The sequence below is a fragment of the Camelus ferus genome, chromosome 18, assembly GCF_009834535.1.
Source record: "Camelus ferus isolate YT-003-E chromosome 18, BCGSAC_Cfer_1.0, whole genome shotgun sequence".
Classification (NCBI taxonomy): Eukaryota; Metazoa; Chordata; class Mammalia; order Artiodactyla; family Camelidae; genus Camelus; species Camelus ferus.
The window spans coordinates 12,796,382-12,820,579 of record NC_045713.1 but is presented as its reverse complement, the minus strand read 5'-3'; the positions used below and the strand labels follow the sequence as shown (position 1 = coordinate 12,820,579).

Genomic DNA, 24,198 nt, shown 5'->3' with positions numbered 1-24,198 from the left:
AAATTTAAGATCACTTTTTCTCACAAATACTTATTAAAAGCAAACACTACAGTTTTCAAAAGAGGATTTATGAAATATACTCACATGCTGCTGCCTGTCAGACAGAATTTTCCACAATCTGGGAAAAAGCTGGACCCACGTCTTTTCTGCCAGGGTGGTAGAAATGTGGCACAGCTGGACGAAGGCGCTGAGCAGTGCTCCGGTCTGCGGGGAGAACAGACTGGTGTAGCCGGGCCTACGCGCACTCAAACTCCTGCCGTGCAGGTGCCTCTCACGTCTGTGCCGGGGGACACTGCGGTCCCACACTCCACCAGATAGATGCCCCTCTGCTCCCAAACTGACCCAAACAAACGTCAGGGCAAAGTGAAACACAGATTCTGAGCACCAGAACCCCTGGTGAGCTGAGCAGCTGAGCATGGGCGTGGGTGAGGGGCTCACCAACAATGTGCCTACGTTTTTTAACTTTCAAGGGCATTTCCTATTATTACTGATTCCTCCACGTCCAAGAAGCACGAACAAGATGCTGGTGCTACAAATGCAGACGAGAGGCATATAAGTGCCTTCAAAGCAGAGGCTACTGAAAATATGTAGGGGAAACAGGAGAAACACACATACGAGCTACGTGATTTGCCAACAGGAATAATTCTGAGAACAAATCAAGAACCGTGACAGTTCAGAGTCTCTGCACCTGACAGTGGACCAGAGATGGAAGTGACTGGACCAGTCTGGCCCAGAACACCCTGTGAGTGGGCCGAGGTGGGAACGGGGTGGGAACGAGGGCCCCCAGGACCTACCACGTCCACAGATGCATTTGATTTTTGTCCACAGCTTTGTTGCTTTTGACAAGAATCTGCTGCAGACACTGCTTCTCAACAGCCAGGTTTCTAGCTGCTTCCCGGATGCCCACCTCCCTACACGGCCTCAAGCAGCTGGCGCAGAGGGGCTTGGGCACATGCTCGCCAGCCCACCGCGGGCCCTGGCACCCCAAGATGGAGACAGGGCCAGAGACGCACGCACCACGGTTATGCTGTGCCTTTTACCCAACAGCAGCCCCAAGACGGGAATCACGTCTCTATGACAAATGCACAAACCAAGGAAAACGGGTGGAAACACTAAAGTGAAGAATACTCTTTGTCTGCTACTCAGGCTGCCCCGTGAAGAAGACCGTGAGGAACGAGCCTGCCTGAGCACATGTGGCTGCTCCCTTCATCCCAGTCAGGGTGTCAGGTGCCTCTTGGCTCCAAGTCAATTTAGCAGAGGCCAAAGCACTCAGTGACCACAGACCCACCGACAGAAATGCGCATCTCGAGCCGTGAACGGGGAGTCCCACAGGTTCATGGACTGTTCAGAATGCTGGGGGGAGGGGAGACCACAACTACCCCCCCAGATCTGCACAGACCTTCACTTCGCGGAGGGTGTCAAGGAATTTGTCGTGTCGGTTGGTTAACATGTGCAGCTGGTTTCCAATGTCCTTTTCAGAGAGTTCTTTGGTCTTGGGTGTGCTGGTCTGATCTCCAGGAGCTAGTTCAATATCTATCTCCACATCCTAAAAAACAAAAATACACACGCAAAAACAAAGGGTCACATCGTAAAGAAAGTCAAAAACCGTAACTCTTACAAAGTCCTTACATTTTTGGCAAGTAAGATTTAGTTTCCTGGAAATTTATAATTACTTAAAAAATCCTAAATTCTAAAATAAACAACTAGATTAAACTACACCAGCCCTACCCCTTTCTTTCTTACATGACACTGTAAAAATGTCAACGTTTTGCTTTCATATGTGGGTTATGGAGAGCAAAATTTTTTAGAAAGTACAACTTTAAACAGTAAAAATAATAAAGTTATTAGGAATTACAGCCTGCCATTCCTCAAAATGCAATATAGCTGCCTGGCTGCCTTGCACATAAGAACATTGTTGGGGTCAACACACAGAATCTTGGCGACACAGTGTTTTATACAAGTCATTCCCCAAAAAGAGTAAGTCTTATTTCTGTCTGAAGTTTCTGGGAAGTCAGAGTCAAAATCCAATCGTCAGACTAGGCTCCAAGTCAAGTCATCAACCATTTGATGTGTGCCCCTGAAAATGCAGAAGAATCACCTCCAAGTTGGCAATTTATTTCACACAGGGGGGTTACAGAAAGAAAAAAGATCATGTCACCAAATGATCTAGTACTTAGCAAGTGCTAAGTGCTGGCAAAAAAATTTTACACCTTGTTAGTAAAACAAGTAGATACCTTACATATAACAGAGGGTACAAACTACCCCTTTTAAAGCAAAGAGGGTCCCTCCTCCTTCAATACTGGGGGGCTGTCTTCTAAAACCCAACGCTCCAAACAGACCAAGCTTCCAAGGGCCAACGACCCAAAAGAAACAGTTTAAGGATCTGTGCCTTGGGTAGTGTCAGCCACATGGAGGACTGAGAAGCAGCTGGAAAAAGGCCTCAGCCTTGCTGGTCAGTTAGTTCTTGGCCTCACAGCTGCTCCAGCCAGGACTGGGCGGAGACGGGGAGACTCCCGGCAGGCTGCGTGTGGAGCCAGCTAGAGCCACGGTTCCTTTACAACAGGCGTCCCACCCCAGGGCGGTGCTCTGTGACACAACATGGGCTACTGCTAACTTGCAGAGAGAAGTCACCGAACAGTAAAATACCCCGGGCTGAGCAGCAGGAGCCGATATAAAGTGACCTCTCAAAGTGAACGGCAACACAAGATGCTTCTCAACTCTACCTTAAACAAACCTGACTGAATGGAAGTAATCTGTGTCCATCAACAGATGAATGGATTGTGTGTGTGTGTAAACAATGGCGTATTATTCAATCATAGAAGAGACTGAAACCTTGCCATTTGTGACAACGTGGATGGACCTTGGGAGCACTGTACTAAGTGACGTAAGTCAGACAGACAGATCATACGATCTCACTTATATGTGAATCTAAACACACACACACAATCACACACACACACAAGGTCGAAGACAGAGAAGACTGGCAGTTGTCAAAGGCAGGGGGTTTTGGGGGTTGGGGGGCAGTGAGTGAAATGAGTGAAAGGAATCAAAAGGTACAAACTTTCAGTTACAAAATTAATAAGCCACAGGGATGCAACGCACCGCGTGTGCCCACAGACAGTAACGCGGTGCTGTGTATCGGAAAGCTGCTGAGAACAAATCTTAAAATTTCTTGTCATAAGAAAAAAATTCTGTAACCATGTGTGGTGATGGAAGGTAGACACCGTGGCGATCATTTCACAGTGTATTCCAGCATCAAATCATTACGTTGCACACCTGCAACTAACGTGATGCATGTCAGTTATACCTCAACATGAAAAAAAGGGAAGACAATCTAACTGAACACAGGCACCACATTCAGAGCTTTCAGCGGGAGGCAGGCTTTGACACATCGCTCCTGTCCTAATAAGACCCACGGCTGACGTAAATCCTTCAGCAGAAATGGGAATCCCACTGTGAAAGGCGGCCTGGCGGCCCCGTGGTACCTCCTCCTTGGACTCGCTGCTCTCCCGCTCCCGGGGCTCCTGCTTGACGTGCGTGACCATGGCGAAGGCCGCCCGGTCGTGGCTGTCGGCCAGGTTGATGACGTTGGTGATGGACGGGAGCATCGCCCCTTGGCAGCTGGTGCCGATGGGCGTGCTCTTCTCACACACGGCCAGGAGGAGCTGGAGGGGGTGAAGGAGAGAAGGGAGACCTGACACACGGCCCACAAGCAGGTGTGGACAGACCCTGGTCAACACCTCGCGCAGTGATGGCCCCCGCCCAGTAGGCTCCACACCCCTCCCCGGCTTAGACGGGATCCCCGCTCAGGCACCTCTGACCCTGAGTCCAGGCACACTCGACGCCTCCTTCCCCGACCAGTCAGGATGCCTCTTCTGCTGCCTCAGAGTACCACCCCCCGACCCTACGCAGGAAGCACGGATACCCTCGCTTCACACACCCACTTCTCCTTCCCGCTCTGCCCCTACCTCATCACCACGTCCTGCCAGTCTCACCTCCTGCCTGGACACAACATCCTCACTCACCCCGATGCACCCTACTCAGACCCATCCTCCCCCACACTGCAGACCGTGGCGCCCCTCCCACAGCCTGCAGGGCCCGCGCAAGCCCCTGGGCGGGGCTCACGAGATCTCCAAAACACAGCACCCCCTACCCGTGACTGTACCCACAGCCCCGGCCTTGCCCACGCTGTCCTGACCAAGCCTCTCCTGCACTCTTTTGGCAACTATTTACTGAACACCCACGAGGTGCTGTGCGAGGACCTGGATGTTCACTTGTCAACTTCACAGCGACGGTGCCCCTGCCCTGGTGAGGCTGAAGTTTCGGAGAGAAGGAAGAGACCAACGTCGAAACATGAACAGACACAAACTCCCTGTGAGGACACAGCCCAGGCACGGGCAGAGTGACAGAGAATACAAGGGTACCCGCTTGGGCAAGGGGGTCAGGAATGTGGCACAGGTGGAAAGGCCAGCAGGGGACACTAATGAGAGAGGGGCAGAGGAACAGTACAGGGCTGGAGAGAAGGGCGAAGGCCCGGGCACACGGGGGCCAGAGAGACCGTGTCCTGGAGGGCAGCTCTTGTGCCTGGCCCAACGGCAAGGAGGGATAATCTGCTTTACTCTGCCAGAACCACCCCGGTGGGCCAGAGGAAAGGTGGGCGAACGCCGAGGACATGGTCCCGTCATCTTTGTGAGGGATGGCAATGGCTAAGAGAGGGAGAGAGACAGGGGCAGGGAGAAAAGCCAGTGGTCTCGCGTGGGTAACAGCTGGTGATGGACCAGACACACAGGACAGAGGACGGGAGGGACAGCGGGTTCCTGGCTGTGCGCTTCCACCAGCCCTGTCCCTACAGTCCAGTGTCTTTTCCATCTTTGTTCCCACCTGACCAGGGCCTGCCGCCTGACCACAATCAACAGGCCTCCTGAATGAATGAAGCATCAGTCCGGGGCCTCTGCCCACTGTGTTACCATTAGCACCTGCAGCTCTGGAAACACGTTCAGCACCCGTGGAAATCGCTAACAAGCTCTCATTTCCCTCAAGGAGAACTGCACTGCCGTCCATCCACAAGACACAGTCACCTGGCGCCAGTCGCCCTAGCACAGCTGAGGCACCTGCTGCGGGGAAGCCAGGCTGCCTGGTGCAGCAAGTTGGGGATTCAGCCCAAGAATGAAGGAAGCAAACAAGAAAGTGAGCAGTCTCACCAGAGACCTCCGACGTGCCGCCCCCCGAGACGGCCCCGGCCCGCAGCACCCCTCGCCCTCGCCCAAGGGGCAGAGCCGTGGCGCCACCTTCCAGCTGTGAGTCTTTCCTTGCCTCCTAGAGATCAAAGGCGGCTCTCGGGGGGAGGTTCCTAACCCACCTTGCATGCGGGCACCTCCCGGCCACATGAGCTGAGCTGCTCGCCCTACCTCAATGCACTGCTTGATCCAGAAGTGGTTCCCCATGGCCTCCCAATTCTGGGAACAGGTCACGTAGAGCAGTCGCTCATAGACGCGCCGCTTCATAGAGTTGTCGAAAACCTCGAAAAACTTGGCCCTGATGAGTGGCTGTGCACAACGCAGCCCAGAGAGAAAGGCAGGTTCCAGTTTTGCAGTCAGCTCACTGCCAGACAGCGTCTCGTCCCTGTAATCGGGGGAGTGACACCGAGAGAGCAGAGCCATGAGAAGGGGCAGAGGGCAAGTGGATGCCAACCCCCAGACTGCCACCATGAAGGCCAAGCGTGTCCCAAATCACGAGCTGACGCAGTATTGGAGAAAAAGGCTCAGTGATGCCGACACATTCTTTGTGATTCAGTATTTAAATGAACATTTAAAATTTAGGTACGATGAGAAAATTACAGGCACGTCACTGGCTGCTCAGAGAACACATGAGGGACCGACGCGCAACATCTGGTTAACTGCTGTGATTACCTGTAGACGTAGTTAACGAGGTCTAAAAACTGGGCATTTAACTCAAGGTCTTCTGGAAAACGTTTTTCTATGTAGGTCATCATTTTCACAAGCAAAATGGACTTCTCCCGGAGTGTAGGCGTCTGCACAAGTTTGTTTTTTAAAAGGAAAAGCTCAATTACGTCTACTTAAGAAAAGACATGCTCAAAGTCTTTCAGCCATCTGCTGTACTAATTTTTAAGCTCCTACAATTTTGTCAGGTGAAAGAAGACAGGGTCGTTTCTGAACAGAAAAACCAAAGATGGTTCTTTTATGCGTAAGATCAAGACAGGGGCCAACCTGACTTTCCTGGGAGAGGCTACAGCTCGCTTTGGAGAGAAAGAACTAAACTTCAAGACAAATCAGAAGTTGCAAGCACCTCACTGCAATCACTATTTATTGGCTTACCTTCGCCACCAAAACTAACAAGTAAGGTTTAACATTTTAACAGGAATAAAACATTAAGATAAGTGACCCGTTATCTCAAGTTTCTGTTTAAAACCTGCTAAGCACAGTGAGAAAAGTCCACCTTAAAAAAAGATCCCCTCAATGCAAACAGCGCATGAAAAAAGGTTTTGCTTGAGAACCTGCAGAGGGGCTCCGACAGGGCCGCCCAGCCCTCCCTGCTCACCTGATTGGCTGCCATCGGGGAATTATTTTTCACCCATTCTTCCACGATTTTAACCACGGCCCGGAGGACTTTGGCGTCGGGGGATTTCTCGATGAGGGAGGTCAGGACGGCCTGAATGAAGTTCTTCCGCATCTCCATGCTCATCACGGCCAGGCGTGTTTTCACCAGCTCCAGGCTCAGCATCACCAGCTCGCTGGTCCCTGCTCGTGCGGAGACAGAACACACCCCAGTCTCTACAAGCCCTCCTCAACGGGCAGGCAGCCGCCGCATGGGTGGCGCGCTGGATTCTGCGTACTTCCTCCCCCAGGTATCTTCTCCAGCCAGCGGAGCGCTGGGATTTGAAGTGCCTCATCACTTTATCGGTGCTCCACGTTGCAAGGGTGGCCGCGGAAGAGCCTCCCCACGGAGCAGGGGACGATGAAGCTGATGGGGCCCATGCAGGCAGCCCCAGGGCACAGCCAAGTCCCAAAGCCACATGCATGGCACTCGTGCTCTGAGGGGCGTCCAGCAGAGGTGATAGCCACAGCTCCCCGCCCCACACCAACTCAGCACCCAGACCCCTGAGCTCACACCACTCAGGTCTGCAACCCACGACTTAATCCTTCTTCAGAAATAATAGCTCTGTTTAAGCAATCTCTGATTTCCAGCAAGATCATTAGATAGCTCTCATACAGTGGTGAACGTTCCACATAAAGCGTGCACCTATTCGAAAGTTCCTTCATTAACAGATTTTAAAAGCAGTTTATTTTAAAAATGAGTTTGATTTTGGTTTTAAGTGAAATGTTCAGAAACTCTCTTTGTTAAGAACAAATGATAATGAACTGCACAAATAAACAGGCATTTGTGCTAGCTTTAGAATCCAATCACACGGCTGGCACCGCTAAGGTGCTGAAGTCCCGGGGAAGGACTCGGGGGACCACGCCTGTCACCTGAGGTGGCTTCAGCACTTCCCGAGGCGGCCTGTGGGTTCAGGTGCTCGCGGACCATCTTCTGCAGGGAGCGCATGAAGACCGAGATCAGCCTGTCTATGTAGCTCGGGTTGTTGCTGCAGGCAGACTTGAGGATCATGAGGGTCCCTGAAAGGCAAAAAGTGCCAGCTGTCTCTCAAGCAAAGTCTTTTAAAGTAAATAACAAAAATGTACTATTTAAAACATTTTAAAAACGTGCTGACAAAAATGTGTCATTTCTGATAAAAGCAGAGGCTAACCCCAAATGTCAGCATTACAGCTGACCCTTGAATGACACAGGTTTGGGCTGCGCGAGTCCACTCACACGGCTTTTTCCAACAGTAAATACCATACGCCCTGCGGCTGGATGGCCCTGAGGAGGAGGCACTGGGACTCGGAGGAAGCACGGGTATGTCACATGCAGAGGGTCAAACGTAACTCATACAGAGATTTCCAACTGCGCAGGGGTCGGCAGCCCTGGTCCCCGGGCTGTCAGCTGCACACACCATGGAAACATTTGCTCGGTTGACCCCTGAACAACCTGAGGCTAGGGCACTGATGACCCCTCCCCTTCCTATCCCCTCGTTCCCCTGTACAGAAATGTATGACCAGTCTGGTCCCATGACAGGTAACCCAGGAAATTTGACGACGATGAACATGGGGGTAGATTCTGGCCGTTTCAGCTGCTGCACCCTCCTCTGCTGAGCAGAGGCAGTAACGAGCCCAGGGTGTAACCCGGGTCTAGCACAGGGAGGGGATGGAGCCCACTAGCCCAGGGGCTGCGCCTGGCCTGCTGCCATCCTCACAGAGGGAGCCGGGGCCACTGCGGAAGGCAGCTCCTTTCAAAGACAGTCCTCTGGAGAATTAACAAGACGTTCACGCTATACTGAGCTGGACACCATGCGATCCCACTTGCCTCACTATTCAAATCTATCTGGTTCCAGAATGGGATACCATGTGAATTCAGTTCATCTGGCTCCTGAATTTCAGAGAGCAAGCAGCAGGAGTTTGGAGAGCAAGAAATTAATTAAAAAATAGTGTATTCAGTTGGCAAATTCGGAAACAAGTGTTTGCATAACAAAGGCTACCTGTGTGTGTACTTATAAACGTGTATAAAAAAACACACACATCGAAATGTTTAGAGTGAGTAAGCCACTAAGCACAGAGGCTTATACGTACTTTCAGTTCTCCTTCATTTGATAGTTTCAAAATTTTACACAAAGAACATGTAACAAAGGAGAAAAAAATGTTCAAATTTGCCAACCCAAAGTCTGATCCTCCCCAAGAGGTGAGTTTCACAAAAAGCAGAGGTGACTACACGTTTGAGTTCTGGTGACCTGGACATCGGAGCCATCCAGTTGTCCTAATTACCCAAGAAACCAATTTCGTTTCTCCCAGGGTAGCCAGAGACTTGCCAAGTAGACGGGGACTAGTTCTTGTCTCATGTGTGGCTTAACGGCAGGTGAACGTGTCGTGAAAGACATATTTATATCTGCATAGGAGCATCTCTGGGTTCAGTATAAAACTGGGTCAGCAGGATGCAAGCACCTCGGGGCAATTCCACTCTCATCTGAGGCCAAGGTGGGAAGAACCCAGGAAGCTCCGATGCTGGGCAGGGTGGGGGTCAGTCACCTCCAAGACCACAGAGGACTGTGGCCTTGTGTGCACATGGCCACCCACAGGCACCCTCAACAACGCGTCAGCTCCAAGCTCCTCCCAACACCCTGCGCCTTCCTCAGAAGGAAAGCTCGTCCATCGACCGCAGGGAGATGGATGCCAGGCCGAACCACCGCTGGGAAAACCACGATGGACACACACTCACCAAAGAGCTGGGAGGGGTTTGCGTTGGCGGCCTTCTCGTAGCTGGTGAGCCCTTCGTAGACGACCTTCCCCACTGCTGCATAGAGACACTCCAGCTCCTCATACTTGGAGGCCACACTGGACGTGCCTGGAACAGAAGTGAGGGCCTGGGCTCTGCAGTCTGGGCTCCCAGACCCGCCCAGGCTTTCCTCACACCAGCGACTGAGCTCTGGTGGCCTGGGGCCTGTGGTGACCGGCAGGGGCACCGCTCTCACTGCAGGACGTGTGGTTCTCACTTTACAGAGCTCAGGGACAACCTTTCATCCCACCAAGCCTAACCTGAACACACTCTAAACACACCTGCTTATAATACACCAAAATTCTATCTGGTCAACCATTCAACACTTGACAAACACTTCAACCTAACTTCCTTTTAATACCTTAAGGAAAGAGTAATGTTTGGCTGATGAAAAACTGCACTTCCAAAGCAGACACAAAATGTGAAGACTGCTACTATTTAAAAAGAGTCTGAGGTAGAAACAAGATTGGGGTGATAACACGCCCGGGTGGTACGTAGAGGGCGTGCATCCCCAGGAACAGGCTCTGGGCCCAGCCATCCGCTCGCAAGGACAGGCCCCAATGGAAAAGGTCACGTACTTGGTTCGGTTGGGAAAATACTCATGAGGCGGGAGAGAAGGCTGTGGACGGCGCGTAAGACTTTGGTGTTTCCGCACGTCATACAGGCAGCGATTCCACGCTGCAGGGGTTTGAAGCTGCTGAGGATGGCTGGAGACTGGAGAACAGTTAGCAGGAAACTCAGCACCTCCAGCCCCGTGCAGATGTTTCCGTAGTTCACTTGATTAGGCTGCTCCTGGAGTGGAGAACACAGGCCACACACAGATGAAGTCAACAGTACAGTGAGTCACAGGAACATCAATCAGGCAAAACTAAAACTACGTGCCAGTTAAGTACTAAGAAATGAAACAAGAACCACTGAAGAAGGAACATGTCAGACGTATAAATTACCACCCTATTTTATTAATACAGCAGGATTACATAATGTCCCTTTTAACAAATTTGCTTTAAATACTCAGTAGAACTTCATTTTAAAAGCTCTTGAAAAAAATTAATATTCAATACTAGATGATACTAAAATTTTGGAAAGCACTGAAATCTGATTTAAAAAGGCAATTATTGCAATGATTTTTGTTTTCACCAGGCATGTTTTTAGTTAAAATACAAATATCCTTCTAAAGGGATGTATCTTTGAAACTACATCTTGAAATCAATCTAAAAAATGTCAGTATTAAAAAAAAAAAAAGAAAGAAAGAAACAAATGACGCTAACAGAGCACATGGCGTGCAGTGAGGATTTAGGCATGGCTTCGCACGCTTACTTCTGTGGCAGACACGCACGTACTTTGCAGGTGCACTATGTGTGCACCGTGGGTCAGAGGGAACACCTCCCACTTACTAGAGATTATGGGAAAGGCAGAGTCCCTGTGAGCATGACACTGCTCCATGGAAACATCAGCCTATCAACTGGCTGAGCTTGGCTGAACTGGGACTACATTTGATAGGAAAGCAATCTGATCTTTCAAAAAGAAAAAGAAAGTAAATCTGCAGATAATCTAGAAGTTAAGCACCATGCTATAATCAAAGCACATGCTGCAGATCTTGGGGGCCTACCACCCTACTGCTTTTGTGACACAGTATCCTTTGTAACCTTTCAAAAAGCTGAGCAAGAATGCTCATCTCTGCAGCACAAAGTAACAAATGCTCACAGTAGGTTTTATAATTCCGAGACAATAAATTTTCAAATTTCACTGTAGAACTAGACATACTGAACATGTCCTACTGATTAAATGGGTAAGGCAAGAGAACAGCTTTTGCAACCTCCAAGAAAATTACAGGATTTTGTAGTTTTACAGAAACAAAAACAACAGAAAACCCACCAAACAATCAGTATTTGGGGGCTTTCTCTTATTACCTGACTATACAGTGCCATACCCATCATTCAATCTATTTTTAAAACTTCCAAGTTTCTTTTAAAGATTGTTGTGTAAATCAGTTAAAAGTGCATATTCCAAGCCAGCTGGCAGGTCAGTTTAAGAAATGTGCCTGTGAAAGGCAAGAGAACCATCACGTCTTCAAAATTCCTAACTCTACCTGAGGCTAGAGGTGAGGGCTGCCATTTTAAAACCAATTTCAGTGAGTGACACTCCCTCCTCTTCATTAGCAGCCAGAAGAGGAGGTGGTTGTGGCCCCCCGTCCCGAGGACCCCTGCACCTACCACGCTCATCAGCAGCTTGTCGAACCACTGCAGTTTGAGCTCCGACTTGGACCACATGTCCGGTCGCAAGGCCGTCTTTAAGAGAGTCACACACCGGCGGGACAGCACCTCCCCAGGAGACCCCGCAGTGTTGGTGTTGTCATTAACCTGGAAATTCACTCAAATTCAAGCCCAAGGTTCACTGCATCTACGTGCACATTCTTGTCCGCCCGGGCTCCACACCCTCCCATCCCAGTGCTCCACCTCACAGCCACCTCCTCTCCTATCAGACTCAATTCAGCTGTCTCTGCTCCCCCTGGACCCCGCCCCCTGCAGCGGGGATTTGTGCGATTAATGGATCAGCACCTCCCCACTGGGCCTCCCCAGCTGTGCCCCACACGCTGCAGCCCACAAGCAAGCATCGACTGAACAGTTCAGGAGTAGATTGTTTCCAGCACTTGGAGATCCTCAATAGTGCTGCAAGCTATACTATTTTGTTTAATATTTATAAAAACCACTTAGTAAGGAAAATTCCATTTAATGTTTTTTGAGAAGTTTCAGCAATGGATTCCCAACACCACCATGAAAATACATACTGATATGAATGGTGGTAAATAAATGCAAGTTTTGACGCATTTAAATTAGTAAGCACTGCCCTAACTTACACAGGGTGGATCATCCCAACACCTTTAAGAGACGGGCAACTTGGAAGTCAAATAATTTGCCCAAGAACACTGAACTGCCATGCTTCTCCAATACCAGAATACTATTATAGGATATACCATTATTTTATCACTGCTGAAAGAAAAAATGTTTTTCAAAATCCTATCAACTATAAGACACCAGCAGATTTCAGAAATATTAGTGTGCCATGAAACAAATGGAATTGGATGTGAAAGGGACAAAACTTGCTCTCAGACCTTGGTCCATCTGTTCCCTTTTTGACTGTCATGGATAGACTCACTGGTGTCTACCAGACAGCCCTGGCTTAGAAGAATCGCGAACCTAAGATGTGCAGATACTGCACCTGACAGGCCACCCGGATGAGGAAGTTCACCACGGTGTCCGTGTGCTGCTTGTCGATGGGCTTGGCGAGAAGGGAGTCTGCGCCTGGCAGGGACTGGCTCCGCCCGAACACCTGGAGGTGGCAGGAGGAGAGCTCTTAGCCGTGCGGCCCGCCCCCAGCGCGCAGGCCCCGCTCCGGCACAAGGGACACCCCAGGCAGGTGTGGTCTCCGCAGAAAACGGAGAAACAAAGCGGCCACGAAGAAAGTCCTGGGTCCTGTGCTCCAGGACTGCTGGGCAGCAAGGAGTGACACCCAGGTAGAGGCCGCCAGCCTTCAGAAGAGGGGAGAGGAAACTGCTCCAAGGGAGAGAGAAAAGAGCCAGTTGTCAAGCTCTAAACGAGCAAAGGGCATGGGTGTTTCCAGAAAGGCCTGAGTGGCTGGAGCCTGAGCACAAGGTGCAGGGCAGCTAGGCCACCAGCAGGGCCTTGGAGGCCATGGTCAAGGTCAAGGGGAGGAAGGGCTTAGTGAGGGGAAAGGCAGTCTGACTTAATTTCTTAAATTTGGGTTTTTTTTTTGGGGGGGGGTAATTAGATTTATTTATTTATGTGGAGAGACCAGGGATTGAACCCAGGACCTTGTGCATGCTAAGCACGCACTCTACCACTGAGCTGTACCCTCTCTGCCTTAAGCTTTTATTTTGAAATGATTATAATATTCACAAGAAGTAGAAAAACAGTAGAGGTCACGTGCCCTTCACCCAGCTTCCTCAACTTGAACTTCGAGAAGAAAGGGGTTGGCACTCCGCTTTGTGAATCGGTGGCCACGAGGGATAAAAGTGAAAGGAGTGGGAGGTCCTGGGAGGTGGCCTCACTGTTTGGGTGAGAGATGGTGTTGGGGGTGGGGACCATGGCGGAGGGGCAGAGACGGGAGAAGAGGCTGGCTACTCGTGGCCGGGCTGACAGGACTGGCTCTCGACCAGAGACGTGAAGAGGAGCAAACGGGCAAACGGCGGACGGGGCCGGGTTTCCAATCTGAGCACAGGGTGGATGCAGGGCACACAGGCTTCGGGGACAGTGCAGGGTGGGCAGCACAGTTCCGGGCCGTCACCTGGACAGGGGTGAGGGCAGAGTGAGCAGCCAGGGCTCTCCTGGTGGCTGCCCTCCAGACACAGGAGGACACACTCTCACTTTAAATACTGGACGCCTTGTGGGCGTATGTTCTCAGTCACAACTCCGATCTGTGCGGTACCGGGTAAGCGCAGGGAAACGTGCCTGGGGACTTGGGAAACACCGAGGGAGTAACGTCATGGGGTGGCTATCTGATGGCACAGCCTTTCCCAGCCATTTGGCTGGCATGGTGCTGGGCACCTGCCCACAGTCAAAGTCTGTTGGCTAAAAGAACAAACCCCACAAGGAAGCACGGAGCCCGTGCAGGAAGGCACACACATGCACGCATGGTCTCACCGCGCTGATGGCCCCTGTGGCCGTCCTGAAGCGTTTCACCTCCTGCGCAGAATCCACCGACAGCCCTCTTTTAATGGAAGATGAGACAGAATTGACTCCCTCTCCACTTGAATTTGGGTCCATATCTGAATCAGGCTGAATCAGGAAACACAACACCCTGGACATTACTGACTGACCTCTCAGGAGAAGCGCAGGGAACAGGCAGGGGCGACACGAGCGGGCTGACCCCCACCTGCTGGTCCTTGATCCTCTGCAGTTCCCACTTGATGACGACCTCGGACAGGTCCACGGCCAGCCTCCTCTGCTCTATGGTGACGCTGGGCGTGAAGCCCAGCCTCTGCATGGCGCTGACCATGTGCTGCACCAGGTGGTGCCGCACCGGGTAGTACACCTGCAGGCGGGGGGCCAGCGTCACGCCAGGACGCGGCACGGCCCCAGCACGCACGAGCGCGCACGCACACCCCCCGCCCCCCCGTGCCAACCCCAGCACCCCCCGCCCCCCGCTCAATGACTCCGAACCACAACCGCAGCAGGGAAGTCACACTACCCGCCGTGTGTGGAAGTGTGGTTACCCCTCCCACCTGCCCCCACTGCGTCCCCACATAATAGTGCCGTTCAGCCTTTTAGTACCATCTCTAAAAATGCCGAAACCCTGACTTCTCTTTAGGTAGGCAAGTTTAGTCATAGGTATCAAACTTCAGATTTAATGTCTTAAAAGTTTAGTCATGCCAAGAGGCAAATTCCCAATTCTAAAAGAGCTGGCTGTGAAAATATTAGCTTTCAACTCAACTGTTTATGTAAGAAATATTTACATATAAATAAATCCAACAAACTGGGCAATTTGATTATATAAAGAGGTGCCACAGGCTCCTTCAAGCCAAGCTACTGAAGTCCAGAGTTAAACATGTCTACCTCCCACCTTAAAGTAACAACTCCTCTGTATTCACTGTTAACTGAGCAGACAACCCTTGAACAAAAGGGGTTGGGGTGCCCACCCTCCACACAGTAGAAAACACAAAAATAATTTTACAGTCGGCCCTCTGTATCTCTGGTTCTGCACCCACAGATTCAACCAACTAGTAGGTATTTACTGTATAAACCTGCATATAAGTGGACCCACACAGTTCAAACCCCTGTTGTTCAAAGGTCAACTGAATCTACAAGAAAAATGCAGCCTTGGACAGAAAGAAGCATATATCGGGGCCACGTTCTCTAAACTACAGCCATTTCCGTGGTGGTAAGGCCGCACACGCACAGAGTCATCAATGGGTCAGAACCACCTTCACTAAAAGAATCGTGACCACTGCTACAGAAAATAAAAGACTGGCAAAACTTCAAAGCAAATGCCTGCAAACGGCCTGGTGTTGAAGCAATCCACCTCCATCCGCAGCGGTGCTTACACACCTTAAAATGCTGCACTATCAAATGCAAAATGTGAACCAGCTGAGGGACCGTGTGCCCCTCCTCCACAATGATCTTCCTGGTCCAGTGGGTCAGCATCTGGTGCCCGTCCTCCATCCTGGCCGGCACCGCCGGGGTCAGGATCGCCATCGCCTGTCTGACAATGGCTCGGGCTTCCATTGCATGGGCCTTGAGAAGGCTGTGAAAAACCTAAAACATGGAAGAAATTCTTACATAAGAATGAAGGCTTTAGAAAACAAAATAAACACACTCGCTTAGAACCAAGACATGATAGTTCTGTACAATAATTTTTAAAAGTCCTTTGGGCTCTCTCATTAGATGTAGTTACTTCCTCTCTTGTTAAGTTTTGATCAATGAATATGCTCTTGCTGATATTTTTTGAGCACCTACTACGTGCTCGTGCTGGACTACAGTGGAGCATACAGAGATGATTAAGACCAGCTCCTCCAAAATAATGAGCGGGAATTAACTGAGGGACACAGATCTTTTCACACCGGCTCTGTAAGGAAAACGGAGTGAAGGGGACCACCCTCAGAAGCAGTCCTGCAATAGTTCAAGTGAGAGGTGAAGGCCTGACGAAAGGGAGATCACGGGAACACAGACCAGCTGACTGGCACCGAGGTGGAGGGGATAGGAAGGGTGCTGGGTGCAGCAGGCCCTGCCCAAGCCTGCTCGCTGGGGAGAATGACAAGGCCTCACAGATGGCCCCCGGGTCCTGGCCCAGAGGAGTTCACAAGAGGGAGTGGTCAGAGGAGACAATCGAGAATGACTCAGAGGATGGGACAAGACCCACCACCTACCAGGCGCATCATGGGACACACGGCTGAGTGCTCAAGTGTACTAGTATGTTTAATTCTTACACAGAGACAAGAACTCGGCCGGGGTTGTGAATTCATGAGTGAAAGAAACAAAACTCAACCAGGAGCTGCCTGACATCAGAGCCTAACCCATTGAGAGATGCAGGGAAGATGTGCTTGAGATCAGCTCCGACAGGGGTTAGGAGATGACAGTTCACAAGTGCCCGCTGTCTTTAGCTAAGCAGTGAGCTGGGGCCCTGGAGCAAAACATTTTCATGTAACGGGTAGAGGAGTGTCAGGTGGATGAGGGAGACACCCTATGGTTTTGAAAGCAAGGCTGCAGGGAAGCAGCGGGCCGAGCAGGAACTGGGGAGGGAGGGGTGGGAATGGATCACCACAGGAGGTTTCACAGTGACAGAAAGATGGCATTTTTAAACGTACTGGGAAAGACGATCAATAGGGAAGGAGAGGCCGGGCCTGCATGAGGGAGCGACGTGTACACGTGCAGACACATGTCCACATCGGGAGGCCGGGAGGCAGCCGGCCAGGTACCTGCAGGACAATCTTTTTGTGTATGGCAAACTTGGCGATGATGTGGGCCAGGAGCAAGTGTCCGCTGTACTTGCAGGCGGGGTCCACGCAGGCCTTGGACAGCAGGCAGGGCCACGCGAAGGTCATGAGGCGGCGCAGCTTGCTGTTGCGGTTCTTGTTGTTGTCGTGGATGTGGTGCGGGGCGTGCTCCACCAGCAGCGTGGCGTACTGCAGCAGGTAGATCCGCAGCGAGTCCAGCATGTCCGCCTGCTTCTCGGGGTCCAGGACCTGCCGAGGACCAGCAGAGAGGACGCGTGTCTGCCTGGCCTGTGCTACTTCCAAGGTCACACGGCACATTTAAACCTTACAAAATGCACGTCCCGGTCTCTCTCTTTATATAGAATATTCGGCTTTACAATGATGAACTGATGATGTCACATCTATTTTCCTTCATTGTATACAGTTAGAAACCCACTAAATGTATTTAAATGTTGAAAAAAGGGGTAGGTTTAGAAGTCAGAATGCAGTGGGCAAAGGGGCTCAAGGTAGAAAAGGAAGACTTCTCTGTGTGTTTCATGGCTGCAAGAAAAAAGGTACACTCTGAGGAGTGTCTACATGTCTCTCCTGGATCAGGCATTCTGACTGCACCATTCAAGTACCCTGACCACCTTCTGCCTATCAACAGACCCACGGTACTGACGTCTCCCATCACGACTGTGTTTTCATCAGGGTCGCTCCAGCCTCTAAGTCCTCTCTTCCCTGGATTTGCTGCTTCACGGCGACCCCTGCCTTCCTCAGGGGCTCCAGCCTCCCCAGCGCCATTTATCCTCATTGACACTCAAAATCCCACCTCCTCACTTGTGCAGTTGACCCAGAGGACACAGTCCAGAGAAGGCAGCACAAGGGAAGGGGCCACATCTGGGCCACCATCTCCCCAGAGCTGCCCAGAATAAGGCAAACATCAATATGCGGACCAAAAATAACTCCTTGTGCTCAGCTCTCATTCCCTCGGGAGGGTGGGTGTGGGGTCAAAGCTGCAAGAAGGAGTCTTGTTTTAGGGGACAAAGGCCCCATACGGACCAGCAACCTGCCCAGGTGAACAGCAGGTCAGGGCAGTAGGAAACGACAGTCCTTCCCGAGAGCGGTGACGCTGCAGGCGGGGAACGCCAACGGCTCATGGCTCACGGCCCTGCGCCACACCTCCCCGCACAGGACAGCCGAGGCACGTGAGAAACACTTCGTTTCAGAAACCTCTCTCATGCAAACCAGAAACACTGCTGTAAAAATGCTGGGACCCAAGCCAATTTCAGACATTGCCACTGCCACACGACGCTTCATTACCTTGGCAGCAAAGCGGCACAGAGGCAACTGGATCCAGCCTAACACTGTCACTGGGTGAAAACTCGACTGACCAGCAATAAAGGTTTTTACAAAACACCTGTGGCCTCTGAATTTTCACTGAGATATTGTTTCTCACTGCATCTATTACTGTGGAGAAGTACATTCCAAAGTGAGGCTGCCTTAATAAATTCACTAGTTAAGAATTAAAAAGCTCTGCTGTAAATTAATACAACCAAGAAAAAAAAAAGCCCTAGGGAAATAAGCCTATTTTAATGAACCCATCTCTCTCCCTCTCCCTCACACACACACACAAACACACACCGGGATCCCAAGTCACTTTTCACGCCAGTGCACGGTTAGTGACGTCACCTTGGTTATAAACACACTGGTGATACTTTCCGGGTTGTCGCCCTCTGGGTTGGGAGGTCCTAAGAGCTGCTCTCCTTCCCCCTTCTCAAAGCTGTATAAGAAAGCAGGATTCAAGATATGCTGCAGAACCTACAAAAAAATTTAAGAATGAAGGAGAAGGAAAGCCAAGCCGTGCTCTCCCCCTAACTAGGCAGCAGGACAGGCTGCCTGGCCACGCCGCCCTCGGGGTTAGGACTCAATCAAGGGTGCAGCTCCTCATCTCGACTTTTATTCCCAGGGCAACTAGAAAGGGAAGTTAAAAACTTGAGAAAAAGAGACAGTGGCCTGGTTTAATTCTCTCGCCTCAAATAAGTTGTTCTATAAACCAGCGAACTAACAAACTACTGGCCATGCTGGATCTGCCTTATGTTTCTCGACAATGGCAGTTCCTCGTGAACAGCCCAGACCACTGTTTCGGCATCAGCAGAGACACTGCGGGACACAAGCAGTGCCCTTGGCTCCCTAGAAAATGAGCTTAAACGCCGTGGCTTCTGCGTAACAGTGGGACCCACCTTGGCTTTCAGTTCATCTCCAAAGTTGGGGTCACTGAAGTCCACAAAGCGAAAAAACAGGGCACGCTTCTGAGCGATGCTGTAATTTTTGGGAATCTCCTCCTCCATGTACTCTTTTAAGAACGTCATGTTGCAGAGGAAACGACCAGTGAAGGCCCGGAGCAGCTGGAACAGCAACTCTATGTCCCCATAGTTCCTCCTGAAGGGTCAAAATACGGAGGCGAGTTAAATGACAGCCAATTTCCTAACTACGCATGACGTCTACTTGCCTTCTAAGCAGCTCAAAGTTCCAGCCCACTCCCGACCACCCATCTGACTGCATGTCTGGTGAGCCCAGCCACGTGATCCGGGAAGAAGCCCCGGTTAGCTCATGGGGTGACAGGAGCAGGTCCTGGCGCAGAGCACACGGGGCACCCACTTGCAGTAATTGAGCAGACAGTAGGCCAGCAGCTTGGGCTCCTTCCAGTTTGTGGCAGCCATGTTCTCCTTCCGGTGTCTTTCCTGGAAGGTGTCACTGACCCACACGCGTCTCAGCTGGCTCACCAGAGAGTGCTGATTGGCCAGCCACGAGTCGTCGTTTTTAACTATAATACTGATGATCTGTCGAAGAAGAGACTATGAGGACACTGACAGGACTGTCGCCTCGACTACACGTCTCAGGCGTCGGGAGTCTAAAGAAGGGCATGCGCTACCTTGATGGCCTGGAACTGCAGGTCCAGGCGCAGGGTGCTGGCGCTGGGCGAGCCCGGGCGCACAGCGGGCTGGGCGCCCCCGGGCAGCAGCAGCGTGATGAAGCGGTTGGGGTTGGCCGCGAGCACGTCTCGCAGGGGTCTGGCGTCTTTGTGTTTTAAAAAACTCTGAAAACAAAGCAAAACAGTTGTTTTAAGCTAATCAAAACCCACAAAAGGTTTAGACAATATAAACTCCAAGGTTCTTTCTAAACCTCTCTAGGCAGGCTAAAAAGAAAAAAAAACAAGAAAAAGAGAAGAAAAAGAAAACATCACTGTAAGCAGCCTTCAAAAAACATGCTTCTTAGACAGTCATCATCCCTCACGGGTTTCACAGGCCTAGCAGCTCACCCACTCGTCCCCACCACAGAAGTCCTACACAGAGGGACTCCTGGACTTGAGCTTCTCACACGCACAATGATGTTTCTAATACTCAAATATGCCAGAGAAAAACAAAGCCAGGACACTGGACAGTGAAATAGGAATTTCAGGCTGGAGAGAACTTGGGCAGGGACCCGACTCCAGCCCGAGCTCTGACCATGAACATCCGGCTCCACTGGGGGTCGTTGAGCGTTGCTTCCATCATGAACAGCTCCACCGTCTGTGAGGGGTGGCGAGTCAGGAACTTGATCAGAGGCTCTCTGAATGGACTGCCGGCCTGGAAAACACGTGGGGCAACCGCGTCTTCCGGGGGTGTGAGGCTCCTCTGCTCCACTGACCTCACACGGTAGGGACTGTGCACTTCTCCCCCGTGTAACTGGAGGGTGCTAACCACAAGCCAATGCTAATACCTAACCTCTTCACACTGTTAGATTACGACCAAGTGAAAACATTATAACCAAGAGACGGAGGAAGAAGAACCGGTCCTGAGCTTAACCATTACCTCGATCAGCATAGCACGCTCTGTCTTCATCACAACCTCTAACAAAGGCTTGACCAGAGTCTGAGGGGCAGCTGGGATCAGATGAAAAAGGTTTATGATTGCCGAACAAATTTTCATTTCCTAGTGAAAAAAACCAGGAATTATAAAATAGGCCAATTAATCCTGCTAGCTAGAGATACTAACATGACTACAGACCCTACTGGGCTCTAGCTACACTGGCAAGGCTGGCCAACAGAAGCCAAGAGTTAACACGTAAAAGCCACAACTTACCGATCTCAGGTGACAGCTCTGGCCTAAGGAGACTACCTGCCCTTGGCCTTCAGAGTTTATCGCTCAACGGAGCGGGAAGGGAGCGGACTGTGTACGTCTGGGTGATTGTGCTGTTTGTTTTCACGCACACTGACAAGTGTTGGAAGTGACCTTTTGGGGCTGCCGAGTCAGGCCCCCCGAGGTGGGAGGTGATCACACCTGGGGGCCATGAGAGTGGCAGGATTCCCTCATGCTGCCATGAAAGCATGGGGTCGGCCCAATGTCCTAAGTTCTGAGGGCACAGACTCATTTTGTCCTCAAAACGTAGCACACAGAAAGTTCTCAAAAAATATTTAAAGTATTTACCCTGGATATTAATTATCAATGTAAATAAATAACAGACTGTGGTACTAAGAATTTGTCAACCAGGCCTAAAATAAAGCTGGCAAACTGCTTTACAGAATCATATGAAAATATGTGAAATGCCAAGAATTTTGCACTTGTAATGTGCTAACAGCTCAGCGGTCAATCACTCTTGAGTGTCACCCCAACTTTCCTTTCCCAGTTTCAGTTTCCAGTTTTGTGTCTGCCACTCGGGCCACAGGGAGAGAAGGCTCCCTGGGTACCACCCTGGGTGGCAGTAACAGGACAGCCATTACTCTAAGGGAACACAGTAAAACGGGGATGATGAACTCCAGTCATGCGGGACCACATCCCAGCAGCAATTGAGACACTGCTCAAAATGCCTCTTTAAGCCAAAAGGCAAAACAGTGAGATGGCTGGAAAGTGAGAAAAACCAGCTCAGTGTTGCCCCACGCCACCTCTGGAGTTCTCATCTACAGTGTTTCCAAGTTTTCAGACATAGTAAGTTCTATCCTGAAATTAGAATAACATTCTAATAATGGTACTTTCACATTAAGGGTTTTCATTTTCAAAGCACTGTCATGAAACCTCTTCTGGCCTGCACGCCACCACCGAAAGGCAGGAATGACAGAGATTACCATCCCCATTTTACAGAAGAAGGAAAACTCAGAGCTGGGCTGTCCAAAGTCACGGTGTCGTGACCACATCAGTGTGGTGGGCGTGAGCGACACCCCGGGGTCTGGGCACGGGGAGGGCAGGGAGGCCTGCACTTTGAGGGAGCTGGCCAGTTAGCAGTGTGAAAGGAAGCAGGACTCCTCCCAGTTTCTCGCAGGGACAATGTATCCCTCGTGGCGTTTCCTCTCAAGAGGCTGTTAGATGCGTGAGCTCATACAAACATTATGAGAGCAAAATCCAACTGAATCTTAAATGTTGAGATATTGCAATTCTAGCAGATAGAAAACCAAAGAACTTAGAATCTTGCTTAAAAACATCCTAATAGAAAACATGCGTGGCCCCCGGACAGTTCACAGCAATGGTACTGGTACGACTCTGCCACAGACAGACAGTACGGCTCACTGCACTCAAAGGCACGACACACTCCGTCCAGCACAGAACCACAAGCCACAGCAGAACCAAGTACGACAACAGCCCCTCCTGCGCCTCCGCTGAGATTCTCACCTCTACCCCTTCCACGGCAGGCTGAACCAAAACAGAAATGACAGCATGAAAAAAGGCAACGAAAGGTAAAAAAAAAAGAAAAGAAAAGAAAAAATAAACTGTTCTTCACATTGCAAGTCATAAACTGACTTTTAATAGGTTGTTCTCACCTCAAACTGACAGAATGGAGACAAGGAACATCTCCCGCACTCTGAAATGCTTTCCTGAGGATGGGGAGGAAAATCATCTTTTTTCTATTTATGTTATTTACACAGAACTTCCCACATACTCATACACAGTAAGGGTTACTGGGGTAAACAAGACAATAAAGACACAATTATCAGAAAGCACACATTAATTAACAACGCTCAACAGCAAAAAACACACCTTCCACCCTTCAGATGTCAAAACAGCCCCTCTGATGATGTCACATGGGGCACATTCTTCCCTGAATCAAATTTATAGTAATAGGAGTTTTGGAATTCTGGTCTAGGGGGAGAAACTGTAATACCCTGACATATGCAAATACATTTTAAAAACTTGTTTTGTTCAGAGTGAGTAATTCAATATTTTATGTGAAGTGCTAAGACATTTTAAAAAACCTTCTTTCCCAGCTAAAGTTGGAAGAGGGCTTAATCCCCATCAGTTCATCAGTTAGGCATGTTTGGGGCTCACACACCCAGAAGAACCCACAGGCCATGACACCAGCCACCAGACAGATACCTGGGTTATCCTTTGAGGGGAAGCTGTGCGTGTGTGCGTGTGCGTTGGCATAAAAGGTGGTCATGAGTTCTCCCCTGTAAGTTCAATGCCGAACAGGTAAACCTTCCCAAAGGTGGTAACAATGTAAAGCTCTGATCGTCGGGGGTATCGATGTTCTAGGGAGCTTTTATTTATTTTTATTCAACTTTTAACGTGTCCTCTGTTACGGTTTTCCAATTGGGCAATGTTATTTGGGGATCCAGCCAAATAAAAAGAAACTACTTTTCAAGACCTGTTTCTAATCCTGTGGAGCATCTGTGAAAAATGATCAGAGCTTAAGAGCAGAAAGGTGGCTTGGCCCTGGGCTGAGGCCAAGAAGCCGTGGCCACACGGCCTTGGACCCCCAAACACCATGGCTCCCGAGTTCATACCTGCAGCCTCTCTCATGCAGCCAGACGTCCCCAGGCTGCTCAGGGCACACACTCACACACTGATCAACATGCTTCAGCAGGGGCCCAAGGACTTCCCAGTACCCGCGGCCCACCCCCATGCGACTGCACCCCCAGCCCAAATTAGTTGCTGTAAAATTTATGGGATCTTTTTGAACAAATGGAAGTCATTCATCTACCCTCCAGGTTTTTTAATGTTTATTCTAGAACAAGCTATCTGCTTCAGAGAATTAACAGCTAATTGTAAAAACAAATACAAAATTTACAGCAAAAATACCCAATGGATGAGAGATAGGGAGGAAAAGCAGAGGCACCTGCACCTACTCCCAAGAGCTTAGGCTGTTAAAATACACTCTGCTCTCCCCCATGAAGATTTCCTGATTTTTTCCCTAAGTAAGAGATCATGGATTGTTTAACGTTCCTAAAAAAAGTTTAAAATCCTGGTTTAGTTTGCTTAGTTGGCTGTTTAGAAGCAGGAGGAACAAGACTTATGTAAACAAAACACCTTGACACAGAATGGTTAAAACAAAGCATAATAAAGCCAAAACAAATAAATAAAATCCAAGTTGGGATGAAACAGAGCATCCAACAAGCAGGCAAAGGAGGACCG

At 50.2% G+C, this 24,198-nt stretch overlaps 1 protein-coding gene across 13 annotated transcripts in view; it reads right to left on the bottom strand.

Moving 5' to 3' along the window:
- The window catches only part of TRRAP (transformation/transcription domain associated protein), a 97,117-nt gene that overhangs the window by 25,900 nt on the left and 47,019 nt on the right, over positions 1-24,198 (bottom strand). For 6 of the 13 annotated variants that reach the window (XM_032460051.1, XM_032460057.1, XM_032460053.1 and 3 more), the window contains 23 exons: positions 22,608-22,661; positions 22,459-22,479; positions 20,668-20,787; positions 20,323-20,442; positions 19,749-19,913; positions 19,475-19,656; positions 19,057-19,255; positions 18,506-18,634; positions 16,817-17,083; positions 15,450-15,656; positions 14,278-14,436; positions 14,046-14,180; positions 12,604-12,714; positions 11,598-11,744; positions 9,963-10,176; positions 9,328-9,453; positions 7,488-7,634; positions 6,559-6,758; positions 5,910-6,031; positions 5,409-5,622; positions 3,486-3,665; positions 1,400-1,546; positions 85-204 (listed from right to left, as the gene is read on the bottom strand). In XM_032460051.1, the coding sequence (XP_032315942.1) occupies positions 85-204; positions 1,400-1,546; positions 3,486-3,665; positions 5,409-5,622; positions 5,910-6,031; positions 6,559-6,758; positions 7,488-7,634; positions 9,328-9,453; positions 9,963-10,176; positions 11,598-11,744; positions 12,604-12,714; positions 14,046-14,180; positions 14,278-14,436; positions 15,450-15,656; positions 16,817-17,083; positions 18,506-18,634; positions 19,057-19,255; positions 19,475-19,656; positions 19,749-19,913; positions 20,323-20,442; positions 20,668-20,787; positions 22,459-22,479; positions 22,608-22,661 (3,486 nt within the window). The remainder of the gene's footprint in view (positions 1-84; positions 205-1,399; positions 1,547-3,485; positions 3,666-5,408; positions 5,623-5,909; positions 6,032-6,558; positions 6,759-7,487; positions 7,635-9,327; positions 9,454-9,962; positions 10,177-11,597; positions 11,745-12,603; positions 12,715-14,045; positions 14,181-14,277; positions 14,437-15,449; positions 15,657-16,816; positions 17,084-18,505; positions 18,635-19,056; positions 19,256-19,474; positions 19,657-19,748; positions 19,914-20,322; positions 20,443-20,667; positions 20,788-22,458; positions 22,480-22,607; positions 22,662-24,198) is intronic. The other 7 variants (XM_032460058.1, XM_032460064.1, XM_032460060.1 and 4 more) reach the window with 2 other exon arrangements.